Source organism: Staurois parvus, unplaced genomic scaffold (assembly GCF_062004578.1).
Source record: "Staurois parvus isolate SC_StPar_1 unplaced genomic scaffold, SC_StPar_1.0 ptg000320l, whole genome shotgun sequence".
In the NCBI taxonomy this organism is placed as follows: Eukaryota; Metazoa; Chordata; class Amphibia; order Anura; family Ranidae; genus Staurois; species Staurois parvus.
Genome location: NW_028318116.1, coordinates 1,099,250 through 1,119,501, shown reverse-complemented (window position 1 = coordinate 1,119,501; position 20,252 = coordinate 1,099,250). Strand labels below are relative to the sequence as shown.

The 20,252-nt window shown below is 41.9% G+C and overlaps 1 protein-coding gene across 2 annotated transcripts in view; it reads left to right on the top strand.

The window, feature by feature from the left end:
- Positions 1-20,252, top strand: part of LOC149457463 (membrane-spanning 4-domains subfamily A member 4A-like) — a 30,402-nt gene that overhangs the window by 7,849 nt on the left and 2,301 nt on the right. Inside the window, exons 2-5 of one of the 2 annotated variants that reach the window (XM_089683646.1) lie at positions 1,585-1,698; positions 9,229-9,285; positions 10,055-10,177; positions 17,610-17,732. In XM_089683646.1, the coding sequence (XP_089539772.1) occupies positions 1,585-1,698; positions 9,229-9,285; positions 10,055-10,177; positions 17,610-17,732 (417 nt within the window). The remainder of the gene's footprint in view (positions 1-1,584; positions 1,699-9,228; positions 9,286-10,054; positions 10,178-17,609; positions 17,733-20,252) is intronic. The other variant, XM_089683647.1, reaches the window with a different exon arrangement.

Genomic DNA, 20,252 nt, shown 5'->3' with positions numbered 1-20,252 from the left:
TTCAGTTGTGCTATGTGACCAGAGCAGAGGAGGATCCTCCCTCAGCTTTGCAAAGGAATGTGTTGCAAAAGCAACTAATTCATATGCTAATCCCGCAAATCCTATGGTGGCTCTTTTATATGCAAATGCCACAGTAATTTGCATATGAGCTGTAGACACAGTGTAGCAAAAGAAGAGCCTTTGTAGGACAAAGCCTCTGTAAAAGAGACTTCAGGACTACATATAAAGGGCAGGACATAGGAATATAATGTGCAACTTAGTGCAGTGCAGGGCTCAGGAGTACAATCAATATACAACAGTATTATAATGTATGTGGGGTGGAATGGTCAGGAGTATGCCATTAAAAGGCCCAGCATACAGAGCTCAGGAGTGCATGTCACAGGAATGCGTCAGGAATGTTTGTAATCCAAGGGAACTTCCCAAAGTGTTTTAGGAAGATTTTCCTAATGGCAGTAAAGTTTAAAGGCAGACAGCAAGTCTAGCACAGGTGGTCAAAGGGCCTCTCACCATCAACGTAGTGTATGTAGTGTCAGGTCAGCAGCCAGCTATCCTTGATGGCCAGGCAAGGTCATGCCACACAGGACATGCTGCCCTATCAAGCCTATGCCTTCTCCCTCTTTGGGTTCTGAGTGCAAATCCCAGGCAGGCTGTCTTTTTACTTTCTGCTATAAAACATATCAACTAAAAAAAATGTAAAAATCAAATTCCTTCATAAATTTAGGCCAAAATGTATTCTGCTACATATTTTTGGTAAAAAATCCCAATAAGCGTATACTCATTGGTTTGCGCAAAAGTTCTAGCTTGTACAAACTATGGTATATGTTATGTCATTTTTTTATACTAGTAATGGCAGCGATCAGCGACTTATAGCAGGACTGTGATATTGCGGTGGACAGTCTGACACTAACTGACATTTTGTGGGAACCAGTGACATTAATAGAGTGATCAGTGGTAAAAATATACACTGTCACTGTATTAATGACACTAGTTGGGAAGGGGTTAAACATCTAAGGTGGTCAAATGGTTGACTGTGTGCCTAGCTATGTGTTTTGTGTACATGTGTTTTTACTTGGCAACCTGCTGGATTTTATTCCCTGCTTTGCAGGGAAAGAAAATCTAGCATATCGCCACTGACAAAACATAGCTCTGCCTTGTTTCGATGAGATTTCAATCTCATCGATCAAAGGGTCATCCATTGGCTGGTACCTGTTTACCAACTTCTGCTGTGACTAATCACAGCAGAAGTGGTGCGTGTGCATGCCCCCTACGGCGTAAGTGCAGAATTACATTTATATATACGTGATTTTGCACAGAATGTCTGCCCTGTAGCAGTAAATATGCTATAGGGTGGACTGAAGTGGTTAAATGCAGCTTTGCTTTCCATCAGTGTGAGGGATAGTTTTATATCACATGGAGTTTTGTTTCTCAACAGCGTACAGGAGTCCTTACCATCCAACTTTTTAGGTTAATGACCTGGACACATGGGACCCTGTGACAGTCCCGTGGTATCCAGAATGGTTTGGAAGATATGCCTTTGAACGCATTACTAATACAGTGTATATGTTTTTCTTTCTTATTACACAGGTTTCACAAATTGCTTTGGCTATCTTCCAGATTACCCTGGGCATCAGCTGTGCAATACTCTTACCTTCCAGCTATTCATCGTACATTGGTTATAATTTCTGGGGACCAGTGTCTGTACGTATGCAATCATTATCACAACTGTCCCAGTTACATTCATGTGTCACACTCGCAGCCATATTTTCATTAAAGATCTATCATACAAAACAGCAGCAATGATGGATTATCAACCTATATTAAAGGACCCATCAGGATCTTGTTTAAGTTACACAACCGCTGATGAACATTTTTATTATAAGGTCATATCTCCTTTGGTGATTCATCTCAAGGAAAAGGGGTACATAGGTAGTGGAAGGCATGGTCACTGTTCTGTCTCTCCAATCTAAGCATTGAAAGTGTGATCTCTGTAACTTACAGTTGTGATGAGATAGTGATAACTCCAATCTTAGTTGAATAACACAGGCAGTGACTCGATAAAGACGACACCTTGTAGGTCTTGTGAAGTTTATTCCATAAACTGAGAGAATCGTACAACAATGAACATTGGATAGGTCACAAGATCATAATGTGATCTACTTAATGAGACATGAGGCTTGAAGCTGAGGTGCATTACAGTAGCTTAGTGGTCGGCACATCTGCTTTGCAGTAAATGGGTCATGGGTTCAATTCCTTACCATGGCGCCTCCTGCATGGAGTTTGCATGTTCTCCCTGTGCTTGCATGGGTTTCCTCTGGGTGCTCCGTTTCCTCCTACACTCCAAAGACATGCTGGTAGGGTAATTGGATCCTGTCCAAATTGGCCCTAATATGTGTATGTATGAATGTAAGTTAGGGACCTTCGATTGTACACCCCTTGAGGGTTAGGGAGTAATGTGAATGTTCAATATATATGTGTAAAAGCGCTGCGTAAATTGACAGCGCTATATAAGTACCTGAAATAAATAAAATAAATTACTGGGAAAATTAACAAAGAGGTGGAACTATCTATACAGCATGAATGAAACCAAAGGAAAGGGAGGAGCAGAGACAAAATACAAAGAACAATTAAAGGCATATGACAGTCACTGTGATTTATTTTGGTGCTGTTGAGTCGTCACACTAATTTTTTGTGACTGTTGGTTGCTAAGGGTTGTGGATTATTTAAGGACTATGTGTGTATATTTATAGGATTTATAAAATATTACTTGCTAATTGATACTGTCAATGTGTTTTGTACTATTTTATATTTACTGATAGTATGTCTATTGCACTTATTTTTTTATTGGTTTTCTACAAACATTTTTCATAATTTTTGTAGTAATAAGTATTCATTAATATGAACTTTTTTTAAGATACTTTATTGAGGGCTTATAAGGTTACAGGTACACTCACAGTCAGATTTACAATAAATCCTCTGATGGCCTTTATCCACATTGTCAGGGTCAGAATGGGCAACATAAAATCTTATCATTTATCTTCTATTTTTTTTAATGGTAGTTTTCCTGCATTGGCCTACTTTGTGATACTTAATTACTCAGCAGAGGTAGGAGGGTGGTTCAGCTTGTTGAGAAGAGTCAAAAGACTCTGCATTTGTCAGCTCTTGACATTTCACCAGAACAGGGTACTCTGTAGGTGTGTGTGTGTGTATATATATATATATATATATATATATATATAGGGTACCCTGTAGCTAGGGTATAGTCTGACATTATTTCACTTTTTGGAGAATGACCAGGTTACATTGATGCAGACAAAAGAAGTGGAGATAGAAAGAATGGCAACCTTTAGGGCTCGTTCACACTAGGCTGTTTTGCCAACGCTTGCCAAACGCCCCTATAGCGTTTGGCAAGCGTTGGTCCGGCGTTTGCGGGGCGTTTTTTAATGCTCGGCAAACGCTCCGCAAACGCCGCATGCGCGGTTTAGCGGCGGTTGCTAGGTGTTTGCCGAGCGTTAATAACGCCCCACAAACGCCTATAATGCAGTTTGAGTGGTGTTACCGCTCCGCAAACGCCCCGCAACCGCGTCGCAACCGCACCGCAAACGCCGGCCGGGCGTTTGCGGAGCGGCACCATAGACGAGAATAGGAGGCTTCAAAGCCTCCTGACTCGTCCAGAGGCATCCGTTTTGCCGCGACGCAACGCGACGCGACGCAAACGCTCCCGTTAGAACAGCACCATGTGCTGTAATGTGCAGAATTGGCAGAGGCGTTTGGGAAGCGGTAAAAACGCTTCCCAAACGCCTCTCTGCCGCCTGCACACAAGGCTAGTGTGAACGTAGCCTTAAGGTACACCTTTTTCTGCTGTGCATCCAGCAAGCGATTGTGAGCAGAGAATGTACTTTAATCATGGGTGGGCATAAATAAAAGCAAATCTGGGACAGTTGGTAAGTATTCTGAATGTGTGCTTAGTCCTATAGAATTCAAACAGCCCATAGCAGATACCGCAGACTGGAACCCAGCCACGAAATATGACATTGGCATAAGTATTCAGACCCTTTGCAACAACACTTTGCTGCAAGTTTAGCTCAGGTGTTTCCCATTTCTCTTGATTGTTGCTGAGATGTTTCTATACCTTGATTGGAGTCCACCTGTGGTAAATGAAATTGATTGGACATGATTCAGAAAAGCACACGCATCTCTATAACTATATAGAAAGAAAAGCTCCTGGCTATGCTTTTCTGACATGTTTTGCCCTGACTACAGGGCTTAATCATTGTAATCTCTATGATTAAGCCCCATAGATGGGGTGAAACATGTCAGAGGAGCATAGCCATGAGGAGTTTAGGCTGAAGCTGTATCTTTATCTTTCTACAAAGTGGCTGGGTTCAGGTGTGCGATGTTTCCAACTTCTGTCTTTTGATCTGTCTCTGGAAGCCTGGATGAGCTTGTTTGAACATGGGCAACCTGATCTGTGCTTTGGACTGCAGGGGAAAGTTTCGTAGTGATTTGACAAGCTCTTCAAGTTCTTTGTATATGGGTCACAGCCCTTAGTAGATCATTTTGAAAACAATGAATCCAGGAAAAGTCCATGAAGATTGTATTATGTTTCCATTTCTACACCTTAAAGAGACCCTGTTGAGATCATTATTTTCAACAATAGTCTCACATATTTATATGAGCATTTACAGTATTTTAGCCATATTATCTACTTATAGAACCTCTCTTGTGTAGACATCTAAAAGCCTTGAGACTTCTTTTGGCCACCACCATGTTAGCAGCCCCAGCAAACTCAGGACTGTCATTCAAGTGACACTTTCTAGTATTACCCTTTACTTTTTTGGGCTGTTACATATAAGTTTATGTAGGAAGGTGAGGGGAGGTTGGAATTGCTAGGCCAGCAGAGAGAGAGTAATTAGACCAGCCTTTGATAACCTTTTTTACCCCAGGGAACCTTGAAATATTTTCCAGGTCTCAAAGAACTCTTGCTGAAATTATATCATTGGGAGTCAATGGAAAAACACCACTTACATAGGTAGAGTGGGAAGAATACCCTTTACAATGGTGGTAACCCTTGCCTCCCTTACCAGCAGCTAAAAAGATCCTTGGTGTCATGCACCTGGCTCTGCCAAGTGCCCCTGATCAAGGAACTATGTAGGCACCATGAAATGGAAGGTCATTTAGTTACAGCTCAAGGAACCCCTAGCAACATCCATGGAACCCTAGTTGAGGATGGCTAATCTAGACACTCCCATGTTTAATAGTAAGTTCAAGGTCACACAGGGCCAGATTTACATATCAGGAGCCAAAAGGAGTAAATTCTGACACCCCCCCCCCCCCAAAAAAAAACAAAGACAGTAAGTGAGATTTTGTTTTTCTTTATTCTTTTATATGAATATTTTATATGTGTAAAGGGGAATGCTTCGGCCTTGGATGTAAAGGGGAACAATGTGGACTGTGATATAAAGGGGAATCCTTATTTAAGTGGGCCTCTGGTCACCAGAGCCCCCCTTACGTAAGTTTCCCTTACATCAGAGTCCTCAGAGTTCTCCCTTACAACCTGAATCTGCAGGGTTTTCCCTTACAGTGCAAGGGGGACCTCTGCGGACCCTTTTGTAAAGGGGAACTCTGATGCAAGGTGGACACTGCGGACCGTGATGTAAAGACGAACTCTGATGTAAGGTGGTCTCTGTTCACCGAAGCCCCCCCAGTCAGCAGCATTTCCCTTTACATCAGGGTCCACAGTGTTCCCTCTTACATCAGTGTTCCCCTTTACATCAGGGTCTGCAGAGGTTACCCTGTGGAGCGCTAATGTGAAAGGAGCTTAATTCATCATGGGCAACCACCAGGGAATTGCACTAGGACAAGGCACACACACTTCGCTGTGTATCTCTCTTACTGACTGTACCTTTTCTGAGAATTCTCTGCACACCTGATGAATGAAGGATGGATGGACGATCTCTCACTCAGTGTACTCTTGTGCCTGTGTGTTCACTTCACACTGACAGCTGCCTCTTCCGGCTGCACTGATGATGTGCTGCCTGTCACATGCCACCTTCCAACCTGCTGCTGATTCCCTCTCAGCCCAAGCAGGCCCTGCAGCACTTCATTGAAAGAGGCAGGCAGTGAAGAAGTGGCTGTGACTGATATCACTCTACCAGCAGGTAATGTTGGAACTATAATTTTGCATTCTCTTTCCCAGACGGGCGCCCCTCTGTGAAGGGCACCTGTAGGCACATGCCTACAGTGCCTAATGGGAAATCTTGACCTGGAGACACATCACAAGTTAAAGTTTTACTAAACCCTGGACCCTGCATTTACTATATCTGGTCTCCCACAGAACATGGAAATGCAGTTATTTAAGTAAATATAAACTGCTTAATACCTTCATCAGCAGTATATAGCAGTCTTGAGACTTCTATCAGTGTCCAGCAGAGCACCGGCTAAGGGTTCTAGGAGGAGTTTTAATTCTGCTATGACTGTCCTGTGAGGCTGCAGGACACCCGACCCTCTGTTTGGACAGCGCTGATTTGCCCTTTGCTGATCACATGCACTCTCCAAAGAAAAAACAAAAAAGTATCTAACAATACACACCAAACTGAGCATGTGCAGCTTTCCCCCAAGGCTCTGTACCATCAGCAGATGGATTGGGGTCTGTGGAAGAAGGGGAGGATCAGAAAAGACAGGATCAAACATCCTTTTAATACAATGTAGAGGATTAACCCCTTAGGTTTCACAGTGAGTATAACAAGCATGCTTTACTGCATATACAGACTGATTTTACTGTTGTGGGTTTAGTAACACTTAAAAATTTTCAAATAAAAAATGTTTATTGAAAGAAAAACACTGTAAGTCTTTAAAATATGCTTAAAGAAAAAGGAAGAAAAGGGTGGGACTCTCTAGGTACCAAACCATAACACCACATAGATAAAAAAAATACAAAATTTATTAGATAGGCTTACAAATTATACAAACCATGTGTAATCAAAAACCATATGTGGAGGATGGGTATAGGGTTAATATTCCCTCTGGAGGTACCATCCCTCAATATTTATGTGAGACAACAGCACTTAGAGTTAGGACTGTAAATTTATCTCCTGTGGTATACCTCGGGAGGTACATTTACAGTCCCAACTCTAAGTGCTGTTGTCTCATACAAACCATGTGTAGTAGACCAATTTGCACTGAATTATGACTACATAAATGAGTCCATTGCATGCTATCTGTTGAGAAATTTTCAGATGGATTTGAGGCCTTGAAACCTCAACGTGTTTCAACTCTTAACGAGCCTTCATCAGGAGGCAGAAAATGGTCCATAAAAGAGGAGTATACGGCAGACCCCTACTGGAATCAGGTAAGATGCAAGGAGGATAAACCCAACCAGTTGGCATAGAGGATAAAGGCAACGAGCCAAGATCAAACAATGGTGCATATTAACTTTCAAGAATCCTCTAAATGATCACAATGGATATAAACCAATCCCAGTGCTCCAATCATCCAAAATGATCCTGAGTAGGGTCCCTTGGGATATCATCAGATGTGGCTCCAGGTGTTACATGAAAAGATAACACTAACTTCAAAACAGTTTAAGCACTTTATACAACCACTGTACCTTACCACATAAGGACTCTTATCGTTGCCAGGGAGATACCTGCCAATGTTGCGGCCCACAGATGCAAAGCTTTCCAGATTGTCTCGATGGCTCCCAACAAAACAATAGAGTAGACAGCACCAATACCATCTTTTCATGTAACCCCTAGAGCCACATCTGGTGATATCCCGATTTGGTAGACTCTACTCCACGGGACCCTACTCAGGATATTTTTGGATGATTGGAGCACTGGGATTAGTTTACATGTTTAGAGCATTCTTGAAAGTTCATATCCATCATTTTTTGATATTGGCTTGTTGCCTTTATCTTCTGTGCCAACTGGTTGGGTTTATCCTCTTGCATCTTACATGATTCCACTGGGGGTCCACCATATAGGACATGCATCTTTCTACTTGTATTCTCTTATATACTCCTCTTATAGGGACCATTTTCTTGCTCTTGATGAAGGCTCGTTAAGAGCTGAAATGCGTTGAGGTTTCAAGGTCTCAAATGCATCTGAAAACTTCTCAACAGATGGCATGCAATGAACTCATTTATGTAGTCATAATTCAGTGCAAATTGGTCTACTACACATGTTTTGTATAATGTGCAAGCCTGTCTAATAAATTTTGTAATTTTTTTATCTTAATGGTGTTGCTGTTTGGTACCTAGAGAGTCCCACCCTTTTCCTCCTTTTTCTTTAAGCATTGTTATTGAGATGTGGTACCTTTTGATTATTGATAATTACATACTTGGCACAATTTCATATTAAGCCTTTAAAATATTTGATTGTTTTGTGCTTTTAACAGCATTTTGTTAAGTTGGATGTAGTAACTCTTCAAGTTTCTGTCCTATTAGTGTCTATCAAAATCTTGTTTCTGAAATGTTATCCATATTGGATTATGTCCTGAATGGGCACAGGCTTTGTCTTAACAAATACTGCAAATTTTAGCGCTGCACTACTGTTTTGTGATGTTTATTATACTGTTTATTATGGTATCGTGCTAACTGTTATGTTTTCTGACATCCAACGGAGTCTTAGTGCGTTTTTTTTGTTCTCATTGGTCTTAACAAAGCTGGAATTTGATTTTCTAGAGTAGGGGTCTCCAAAACTTCTAAACAAAGGGCCAGTTTACTGTCCTTCAATCTTTAGGGGGGCCAGACTGTGGCCAGCGGGAATAGGAAAAGTCCTGGTGGCAGTGGCAGTAAAAAAATGCCCCATGACTGGTTGCAGTGGGAGGAATAGTGTCACACTATTGGTATCAGTGGGAGAAATAGTGCCCCATCATTGGTATCAGCAGTTGGAATAGTGCCCCATCATTGGTGTCAATGGGAGGAGTAGTTCAACATTGTTGGTGTCAGTGGCAGGAACTATGTCCCACCGTTACTGACTGAATAATGCTCCAAGGGCCGGATAAAATGAAGCATAAGGCCAAATCTGGCCCTCGGGCCGCAGTTTGGAGACCAATGTTCTAGAGAGTGGCATTAAATCTAATCTTGGGTGGCGTTCTTCATCAATATTCTCTCTATATAAAATAAAGATGCTAAAATAAAAAAAAAAAACAAAACTGCAGTAATAGTAGAATAATGGTATTTGTCAGAAAGAACTATAATATGATAGATATTCTGTCTTGTTTTTCCAGTTCATTTTTGCTGGGTGTATAACGATCGCTGCCACCATTAGAACATCTCTCGATCTTGTGAGTACTTCTGTCGCATTTCTCATAGAGTTTTAATGAAAGTACTGTGTATAGAAAGGGAAGATGTATTTTTCTTTTCAGACGCAGATAAAACGATCCATCAGTGAAATATTTGGACTCCTTTACCAGTATACTATAGCACCACCAGGAGCACAAAAAAATGCTAAGATTGAATGGATTATCATTTTAATCACCTCTGTAGTAATGAGAGTTTAGCAAATTTGTTAGGAAGGAGAGAGGAGTTATGTTACAAAAATGCAAACTTTAACGAAATGTTCAGTTTCAGTTTTTAAAAAATGGGCACTTTGAACCATTCAGGGAAAAATGACACGTTGTCTTGATACATGGCTCCCCCGATGTTGCATTCCTCTGCTTAAGCTGGGTGTCCAAGCTTGCATAAGCTCCAGGTTGGATCGTGTTGGAGTTTATACAAGGTTACTCGCTGTCTTCCCTCACTCACATGAGGCCTAGCGATTGGCTGCTAAGGCATAAGCACTGTACCCGTAGAGGAAGTCACATGATTCTCCATACCTGGTCCCCAAGGGCTTTAAAGGAGCAGCAAGATAACTGGGCAAAGGTAAGTGTCAGCAAGCGGAGGGACATTTTTTTTAAGAGCGCCCATCAATTTTTTATAAATATTAAATTTCAGATAAATGTAAAGTAACCTTCTACTACTTGTCCTAGGGGGTTTACTGACTATAGAAACAATTGATTTAGACAAACTCCATTTATTTTCTCTCACCAGTCATTTTTCTGTCTCTTTGTGCAGCTGAAAGGTTCACTTGCTTTGAATATCTCCAATGTATTCATATCAGTCACAGGAATGACACTCAGTGCTGTTGATGTTTCTCAAAGTCATGGACACTATACCTCTGATCCTTATAAAAGTATGGTAAGAAAAAACATTTTAGAACAATTAATAAAATAATATTGCATTAAGAAACCAATTAGTGCAGTAATTAGTATAAATTAAATATAAGAAAAGGTGCCATTAACAAAACAACAAACTATCGCATCATATAAATTATATCTGAAAAAAGTTCTTGGATAAGTCCATTAGCTTCACAACTTAATGGTTGGTCAATACAAGCCTTTTGTCCCTTAATGGACATTATGGATTTCCTCTACAGGCTCGGGACACTCTCCACAGCTTCCATTAAGTCTCCTTCAATCCACCACTCCACCTCATACAAATAGACTTGAAATTGTTCTTTATCCTTAAAAATGATGTATTTTATGTTTAAAACATAAAATTGTAACTCACTTGTATCAGGGGCCTGATCGCACCAAATGTAGACAACGTATAAAAATGATAGAGATTGGAGTCCCTGTGCAGTGCTGTCTCTACTGTTGATCAGTAACCATACACATTTACCCAGTAGAACGTTGTGACATCATCCAAGGCTCCACCCCAATGTGCTTCATCATAACCCACCTGACTTCCTGAGGGGGATTATGCAAAATAATATTGCATCATACTTTAATCTATGAACCACCACAGTACTGTGCACTATATGGTCTTCCACTTGGAAATCAGAACTCCCAACCCCATGCCAATGGATAGTTAAGGGCACATAACAGAATAAACTCTCCTGGGAAGATGAGCAGGCATAGAAATGGAGGAGGGTCTCCTTAACAGTAGGGATGAGCCAAGTTTACTTGGGTTCGATTCGAGGTGGGTTCTTAGAACATGACTGAAGCTCTGCTGTTATTGTTGGAAAACAGCAACGGCTATTATCTAGGCTACTAGGAAAAGGGGTGGGGGATCCCTGTGACATCATTGAACAAATATGTACTTGCCCTTATTTTGTCAATGATGTCAGCTAGGGCACCCCTCCCTTTATGTACTTTAGCAACGGTGACCCAGAGATGTCATTTGGTGTGAATGAAGCAATGAGAGTATATTGTGTTGTGGTCGGCGGGTTTCTTTCTTTTGGCTGGTCGGCAAGTGGCTGGGGAATAATTAATCCTGCCTGTTGTTGGAAGAATGTTTCAGCAAGTGATGGCGGATTACTCCTGCTTGTTGTTGGGAGGGTCAACCATTGGAGTTATGAATATTTGTCCAACCTAGCCAATATCTGGAAGGCTAGCTCGGGAGGAATAGCTGGGGAGGGGATGAATATTTGGAAAGATCAGATCAGACATTTTCTCTTCCCTGGGGCTTCCCCTGGGAGGAGGAATCAGTATATCAGAAGCTACTAGTTGTACTAGGCCTTCACCACATCCAGGGAGATTAGCTACAGTGCCATGGGCTTTAAACGTCTTGACAATGTTGTGCACAGTGGACACAGGAACATTAAGATTTGTTACTTGATACAGGTGAGTTTAATTACAAATTAAAGGGGCATCACAAACTTGGATGCAACTATTTCTTACAATTTTGAGAAGGTGCCAATAATTTTGTCCAGTCCATTTTTTAGGTTTTTGCATGGAATGTGTCAGATCTGGCTATTTGTTTCTTCACTTGTTTGTGTCATACCAATACAAACAAAAGAAATAAACATGAGAATGCCTAAACATTTATAACAGAAACAATTTTGTGGGCAAAGTGGTGCATTATCTGACAGAAATGCAGGGGTGCCAATATTTTTGGCCATGACTGTATGTGCTGGGGGCTTGGGAAAAGTTATCTGTTGAAACTGGGCTGGAGAGGAGACTTCACTGAAGAATCTTACAGGGAAGTTGGCAAAAAGCTACCACTTGAACATTGTGAGTAGTACCTGTCACCTGCAGCTCCAGGTACTGAAGTACCAAATGAGGATTATAGGCCATGTGGAGCTACAGAAAGACTGACTGCTTTCATAGAGTTTTAAGGCTGCTGCTAAAGGGCCCAATAATGCTAGGACTTTTTTCAGGGAGTTGTCTTTAGCATTTTCTTGTGCCTTTGGTATCTTGCACCCTAAATCCTGTGCTGGCCATTTTTGGCTAAGATCTGCATTAAACCATAAAATGACCCATAGAATGGAGCCTGAGTTTGATGGTGTGCTACTGGGACTGTAAATAGGATGGGCAGACTCTAAACAGGTCAGGGGGTTCCGTTAATTTCCAGCTGCTCCTTCAGGGGTCATCACTACATGTAGGTGTTTGTAGTCTGGAATTCTCCTAGTTTAGTTCATGCTGCTATTTCCCTTATCATCTGATAGAAGATTGTGGAGTTTGAATGTGCTTTTTCAATGAGAGTGCAAGGAAAAACTGTTTCAGAATACTTTTTTCATGCCTGAGCAGAGACTTGTTTTTTTGGCAGGGGAGAATAGTTACGTGTGTGTGTGTGTGTGTGTGTGTGTGTGTGTGTGTGTGTGTGTGTGTGTACAGCACAGCAGGTGGAGTTCAGCATCTGGTGGGAAAGTTTGGCACTAGAATTGGGAAGAAGAGCAGAGCCACACGCCTCTGGTCACATGCGTGTTGTCTGCTAGGGAAGACAGCACATGTGGAAAGATGAAGAAAGATGGTGCACTACCACTTCACTGTGTCAGGATCTACTAGATGTTATACCTCCTGAGATTTTTGATTTTGACTGGTTGATGCAAAGAATGAGTACCTGACTGACAAGGGAGTGATGTTCGCACAGAGAGATAGCATAGCCTTGCGCAATGCAAAGCAATCCAAGCATCTAGGCATCATCTGCAGGAAGTGGGGAAAGCTGTCCGCTATCATCAAAGTGTGGTGCCACTGTGACCATTGAGGAGGCTGTTTATTGAACTTGCAACCTCTGAACAAGTATATTCTGGATCAGTTGGCACACTAGATACTGCACCAAGGCACTGGAGTTCATCAGACCCGCTACTGAAAGGCCTAAAGCTATGATTACGTCTAGTGGATCAGCAACTGAAATGACGAGCACCAGGAGTTGTCTGTAATGGGAGTTAGTAAACAGCTGCAGAAGAAGGCCTTTGACCAGAAAGCTGAAGACATTGGGACCTGCCTATACCACTGATAGCCATGGCAGAAGCATGGCAACACAGAAAGGTGAGACCTCTGGGGTTGCTAGTGATGTGATTTGAGGCACAGAGAGTCACTAGAGTTTCAGCTGCACAGGAACATGAAGAAATGGGAGACCTCAGAAGTGCCCTGTTCTGAGTGGTCCTGGGAGACATTGTTGAGAAGAAAGTAACAGAGTATATCCCAGAGCCAAACCAAACTGAATAAAAAGAAGCTGCTACACAGTTGTCCGAGTGCTAAGAGACTGCACCTGGATGACATTTAGGTAAGTGTAAGCTAGAGCTTTCCCCACTATGTTCTCTAACACAACTCTAGCTCAAAGTCAGAGCGATAGTGAACTAATAGAGAGCCCTCAATTCCTGTGTTCCACTGGGAAAGGGGAGTTACCTAATTTGTCCAGAATGCAGGGCATTGTCAACAAAAGGATTGCTTTAAAATATGGATGTGAGTATCCATATGTGCCCAAGCAAGTGATGGAGCAGATCAAGGAGCGTCAGAACAATTGGTGTGAATGAAGGAGTGAGGAAGTGTACCAAAGCCAGGGCTCCATTGTGTTTTCAGAGAAGTTTCTGGGCTGCAGGGAGAGTTGGATCCTGGTACAGTTTATCTTCAAGGGCAGAGTGATGATCTAGAGGTCTGGATGCAGAAACCTGAAGTGAGCCATCAGTTTTTTTTTTTTATGCAGAGGGGAAAATGCTCCAGGTGTCTGATCCTCACTACTATAAATAAAAAACTATCTCTACCTTTACAAGGCTTTCTCCACTGTATGTTGGCTCTTGCTTTTGTGTCTGGGGAATTGAATTGTTGTCTGATTAAGGTGGCAACCTTATCTTCATGGCAGTTTTTCCTATTCTAACTACCCTGTAGGAGAAAGATGATTATATTTACCTGTTCTCAGGGTGCTCCAGTTCTGTCGCATGTTTTCCCCAGTGGCCTGCTTCAAGGGGGAGAAGGGATCGCCAAGAACAGCTGAAATGTCTGGGCAGTGACATCACCCATAGGTTTACTATGGGGCATCCGTTGTTGGCCCTCCTTCTTTTCCACTTTAGTTTAGTTGGCCGTTTACCAAACTTCCAAACAATCAACATTCCCTCTCTCATCCCTTCTTAACAGGGACAAGGACCACAATACACACCCTATAGATATTCTAACACATCCTCTTTTTTTACTGAAAAAAGAGCTTCTATTGTTGTCTGCATCACCTTTTGTTATTGTCCTGTCCTACTGACCACAAAGGAAGCAATGGGGTTTTTCCATTGGGAACATATATAGCATTGAAACCTCCTTTCTCCATGCCATGCAAAACTAGATAAAAACCAAGACAGAAAATGTTGGCTTGAATTCCACTTTAAGATGCAGCAACCTAATTCTAAGCAGCACTGAGCTCTACTAAGCCATAACCAAGATTGGGGGGTTTATGGTAAGGAGTATGGTTGATCTAATTGTGAGAGGAAATTAGGAGTAAGGGAGTAATAGCAGATTTTTGGTTACAAATAGTATCTGTTAACATTTAGGGTAAAAAGAACTCTTACATGAAACACATACTGCATGGCATATGCCATTTTCTGACATCCAATCCACCTACTGTTTTTGGGGCAGTGAACCCAAGTCTATTCAGAATTATAATGAGTGTTATCACTGCCCAGAAGCTATTTTGTTTCCTTTTCAAACTTGCTGAAGACTAATTACTGAAATCCACAATTAAAGTTGAACTTCGGACAAAGGGCTACTTCAACAGCTGAAATACATACTGTATATGTGAATAGTTTTTCCTGCCATAGGTTTTGCCATTTTGTTCCGTAAGTTCTGTTCTGTAAACCTTGCCGTAGATGAAATGACTTTTGTTTGGTTCAGCAGGGACTGGCTGAATTTTGATCCATGTGTGACTGTCCCTGTTCAACAGAAGTTGGGAACGTTGGAAATATGTTGTCAACAGAGAGTCCCGCAGTCAGAACACAAAGTCCTGACTGGGGAGATTCACACAGGATGGAGGTATCCATTTGTTTTTTTTTCATTCAACCCAATGGGTGAACAAGAACAAGCTAATCATCTGTTGCCAGCTAAAAGTGGAGCTTACCCAAAAGGTGAAGTTCCACTTGTTTACATTCTCCCCCCCTTCTCTGCCGCATTTGGCATTTTTGGGGGGAGGGGGAGCGGGAACCTGGTTTTGACAGGTACCCACTCTCACATCCAGTTACATGCCCTGCGGTGTCCTGAGCTGGAAGTTTGGCCCCCCTCCTAACCCTGCGGCCTTTAGGGACACATCACAGATCTCAAAAGACTGAGGGACCATTCACAAATTGCAGCGCGACTCGCGCACGTGGAGTAGGAGACCAGCACTGAAAGTTTCCCTTACTTAAAATGCCGGTGCCTGCATCTGAAGCTGCTTGAAAAATCGGCTAAGGTGAGGACATTGCTGGATCCCTGGACAAGTAAGTTTCCTTGAATTAAAGTTAGCAGCTACAATATTTGTAGTTGCTGACTTTTATTTTTTGGGGGGGAACCTGGAGCTCCTCTTTAAGTTTTGTGGTTCATACATGTTTAGAAACCAAAGCAGCACCACTCTGCTAGGATCAGTTCATTTGTAAAGAATATTTTCTTTTTTTTGTGTTCCTAATCTGTCCTTGAATATCGTGAAATTTTGTAAATTAATCTACTGTATATGAGTTGACTAGTTCTGCTGATGGTGAAGAATGATATGGCTGGTGACTGAACAGGGAAAAGCTGCATCCTGACTTCAGCCAGCTATAGATGTAGGCATGTGGCTCTGGGTCCAGGCAAAACTGTCTCTAGGGTACCTGTAACACTATCAGGTAGCATATTCTAGTGAGTGACCTCACTTTTCTTTGTTGCCATTAGACAATACAGCTTGGTCATTGGTTCACCCCCAGTTTGGTGAGTGAACAGTATAAGAACAATCATCTCCTCCTGCTTACAAACTCCTAACATCATATTGATGCTATCATTCAGTTAAGCTCTTTTGATGGCACTATGGTGCTGCTCAGTGTTCTCCTTGTTGGAGGCTCTGACATAAGAAACCAAAGCCCTGTCTCTATCAAGATTCCGCATCCATACAGAGACACAATGCAGAACAATGTAATTCCATAGTAAGTGAGGCTGAACTGGATGGATTTGTGTCTTTTTTCAACCAGATTAACTATGTAACTGTAGCACTCCCCTCATATGAATTTCTGAAGATTTGGGTCCCCCTATAGTCTGGCACAGCCAGGCAACACGTATTTTTTACAGACTTGCATTCTGGAGACAGCAAAATGGTAGTTGACCTTTTTTTTTTAGTTTTAGTGGGGGTATTGAACTTGGACGGTATAAGGGGTGTATGGGATGCCCAAGGAACAGTGAACTGAGGACAAACTCATTAGCAACTATGTACAAGTCCATAGAAGGGTTTCTCTTCTTGGCAAGCTCTCCAGCGTCTTCTAGTATACCACCCCAAGCCCCAGATAAATCCTCCTCTTATCCAGCTGCCTGAGGGAATCAAGGGGATCCAGTGCCTGCCACAGTAAGCTGTACAGTCCCGGGTAAAGAGCTAATCAGGTTTCCCACCAGAGTGTTCTTTTCCCCTTACTTTGCCCAGGGGGTGTAGGATTACTCACTCAGTCTCTCTTCTGTGAGCTAATTTAGGTAGATGGCTACCTTCATTTCTTCTGATGGGCTGGCTCCTTTCCTGGCTCTACAGGTGATCTTCACTTTGGGGGCCAGTGAGGCTGAGCAATCCTCCTTTCCAGCTTCCTGCCTGCAGGTAGGCCCCTTCCCACTGGCCCCCTCCCAGGCTCCTGCATCTCAGCCTTCCTCACATCTTCCACCCAAACTCCTCTGCTGCTGAGCAGGCTTAGCCACTCTTAAGGGCTGCCCTGACCCCATGCCAAGCCTCCTTCTTGGGGATTGGTCAGAATCCCTCAAGAGTGCAGACCAGCTCCTCCTCACCCCTGCCCAACTGCTTCTAGAATTTTCTCCAAGATTCTAGAGCAGGGGGAGGTATCAAGGAACTGATCTGCAGAGCCTCCCAGCCCTGACCTGAATCTGACCCAGCTGACCATTGCCCTGGCTATTGTTAAGCCTTTCTGCCTAAAAAAAAATAATCAGCTAGCTCCCCCTAGCTAACTAGAAGGGTGCTACATAACTATGTAAGTCCGTTATGAGGAAAAGAATAGATGCATGAAGATGACAGGCAATACTATTGACTATCGCTTTGCCCTCTGCCTACTTTTTTTTTGGCACAGCTTTTAGAGACGAGTTCCTCTGTAATGATTTTGGCTGAACCACAACCAGTCAGTGTGTATGAGCACTTGGTCAGACAAATAATGCCTTTGTTTTTTTTAATCAAAAACATTAATGTAGGTTTTTCTGTGGTTTTCTGTTTACAGGGGGGCACTGTAGCTATTCTTGCGCTTCTCCTTACCACAAATGTGCTGCAGTTTATTTTGGCTATACTCGTGTTTATTGCAGCATGTTATTCTCTGTGTCACACTTCTGTAGCTTCAACACAGGTAAGAGCTTTTAAGCAATAAAAGTATGTATAATGCACTGTAGATTCTTTAAAAAAAATTTTTTTTCCAGTTGTCCAGTTTTGTAGATTTTATCCCCCTGTAGCATACATTTCCTGATCTTACCTGACATTGGAAAAGGAGACTTCAGCCTGGTGTTATGCCTTCATGCACACGGGGTGTTTTGATAACGCTGGTAATGTTAGCTGTGCAAAGTCATGTTAAAAATGTGAGTTTTTCAGCTTTTTTTTAGCATGTTTGCATTAGTGTTTAGCGGGGTTTTGCCACGTTTAGCGGCGTTTTCCTGCTTTTTACCGTGTTTGTTTTTTTAGCGTTTTTTTTACAGCAAAAAAACTTGTCTAGAAATCCACTAGTCCTGTTTTTTTTTCAGCCAAAAAACGTCCCTGCCAAAAAATGTTGATTACAGTTTAGGTGTGCATGGACACATAGGATAACATGCTGGGGGGTTTACTAGCTGTAGAAAAAATGTCAAAAGCCAAAAACATCCAGTGTGCGTGAGGACTTATAGTGAGTGGATGTCTGAGCAGTTGTGGACTTATCATCAGCTTGAATAAGTATGGCCATTCTCATTTGTCAACTCTCATTCAATTTCTGACCTAAAGCACACTAAAGGCTTTTTGTTTTTGCCACCATTTTCTGCAAATTCTGAAGTAGCCAACATTTTTTCAATGAAAAAACCTATTAAGTTATTTTCAGTTCTTAGGGAATTCTTGCTTAAAAATTATTATATCTACAGCTTGTAGGCGGGTGCAGTCTACGTTCTCCACTGCGGGTGGCGCTCCTCTGCAGCTGCACCACAGCTGGAGAGAAAGTTGAGAGGTTCCTCTATGGTTTCCTGGGTCCTTGGGGAAACACTCAATTGGATACTGTTACCCCATGTGACTCCAGCGGCCATCTTGGGACAGGCAGAGACTATTCGAGGCCCTGGCTCCCAGAGTTAATGTGCTTCGCAAGTTGGCAGATACTACTCCTGTTAGGGACAGTACTAGTGATAGGGAAAGCTTCCTGGCGAAGAGGGAAAGCAAAGGGATGCAACTCCTTTGGACATCTTCTTGTTTCGGCACTAGTTGGCCAGGCCACATTCCTCTCTATTATCAGATGCTGTCTACCTGGCTGATACCTGTCATCTTCACATTGTTGGAAATTGTGAGTGCATCTGGTTGGGCAGACGCCCCACTAGATTTTTGCGAGTTGTCACTGCATTACTTCAATACATGTTTTATTGCACCTGTCTGTGTGAATTAATGCCACCGCACACTCTGCACCCCACCTACAACCTCATGGTATATGATCATTAAACAATCTTACAATACAATACAATAAGATCATAAGAACAGAATAAAGAGAGGGTGATTTATAATTAACTTCATACTCTATTGTAAACATTATGTTTAAAATAATTATGAAAAGAAATGCAGGCAGAAAATTGCAGTGCCTCCTTTAGGTTGGGTGTCAGTGGGAAAGGGCTAAGGGAATGAAGCCCTGCACCCCAAAATTTTGAGATCTGATCTGAACCATTTGCCAAGAAGGACCTTGTTTGAGGATCTTCATTAACACCTTCTGTTCTGGCCTATAGCAGATTGACAGCCGGGCGGGACACACGCTGTTGTGACGGGGCGTCATATGACATCCTGTCAGAACGAGCAGCTCATGTGGCAAGATCTGTCACCGGCTGTGTCCATGGGACATATCATTACACTGGTCCATTGCCAGTGTCATGTGACCGCTGTGACCAATCACAGCAGATCATGTGTTGATTGTATACAATGGATGGCTTCCTGTCATGCCATCCATTGTATACAATTATGTTGTTAGCTGTGACTGGTCAAGGCAGTCACATGATACAGACAGGGCCAATCACAGCCCATCTGTATCATGTGATCAGCTTTGCCCAATCACAACTAATCACAACAAAAGACTGAATGAATCAGTTTAATTCAGTAACAATGATTGCAAATATCAATTAAATACATTGGTATTAGCAATCATAATGTGTTAAAAAAAAAATCCTGATCACTTGCCCAGAGTAGCTCAATGTTACTATGGTAACATTGTATTGCTTTGGTCACAGTGTGCTGAAAATTAAAACAGTAAAAAAAAATAAAAAAATGTAATAAAAAATACAGACATTTGAAAAAAAATACAAATTCAATTATTAATATTATTTTCACCAAAGAAATGTAGCAGAATACATTTTGACCTAAATTTATGAAGAAATGTTATTTATTTGCAAAATTTTATAACAGAAACAAAGAAAAGTGCATTTTTTTCAAAAGTTTAAAGGTGTTTTTTGTTTTATTTAGCAAAAAATAAAAACCTCAGTGGTGAATAAATACCACCAAAAGAAAGCTCTATTTGTGTGAAAAAAATGATAAAAATTTCATATGGGTACAGTGTTGCATGACCGCGCAATTGTCATTCAAAGTGCTTCAGCACTGAAAGCTGAAAATTGGCCTGGGCAGGAAGGGGTATAAGTGCCTGGTATTGAAGTGGTTAAAGTCC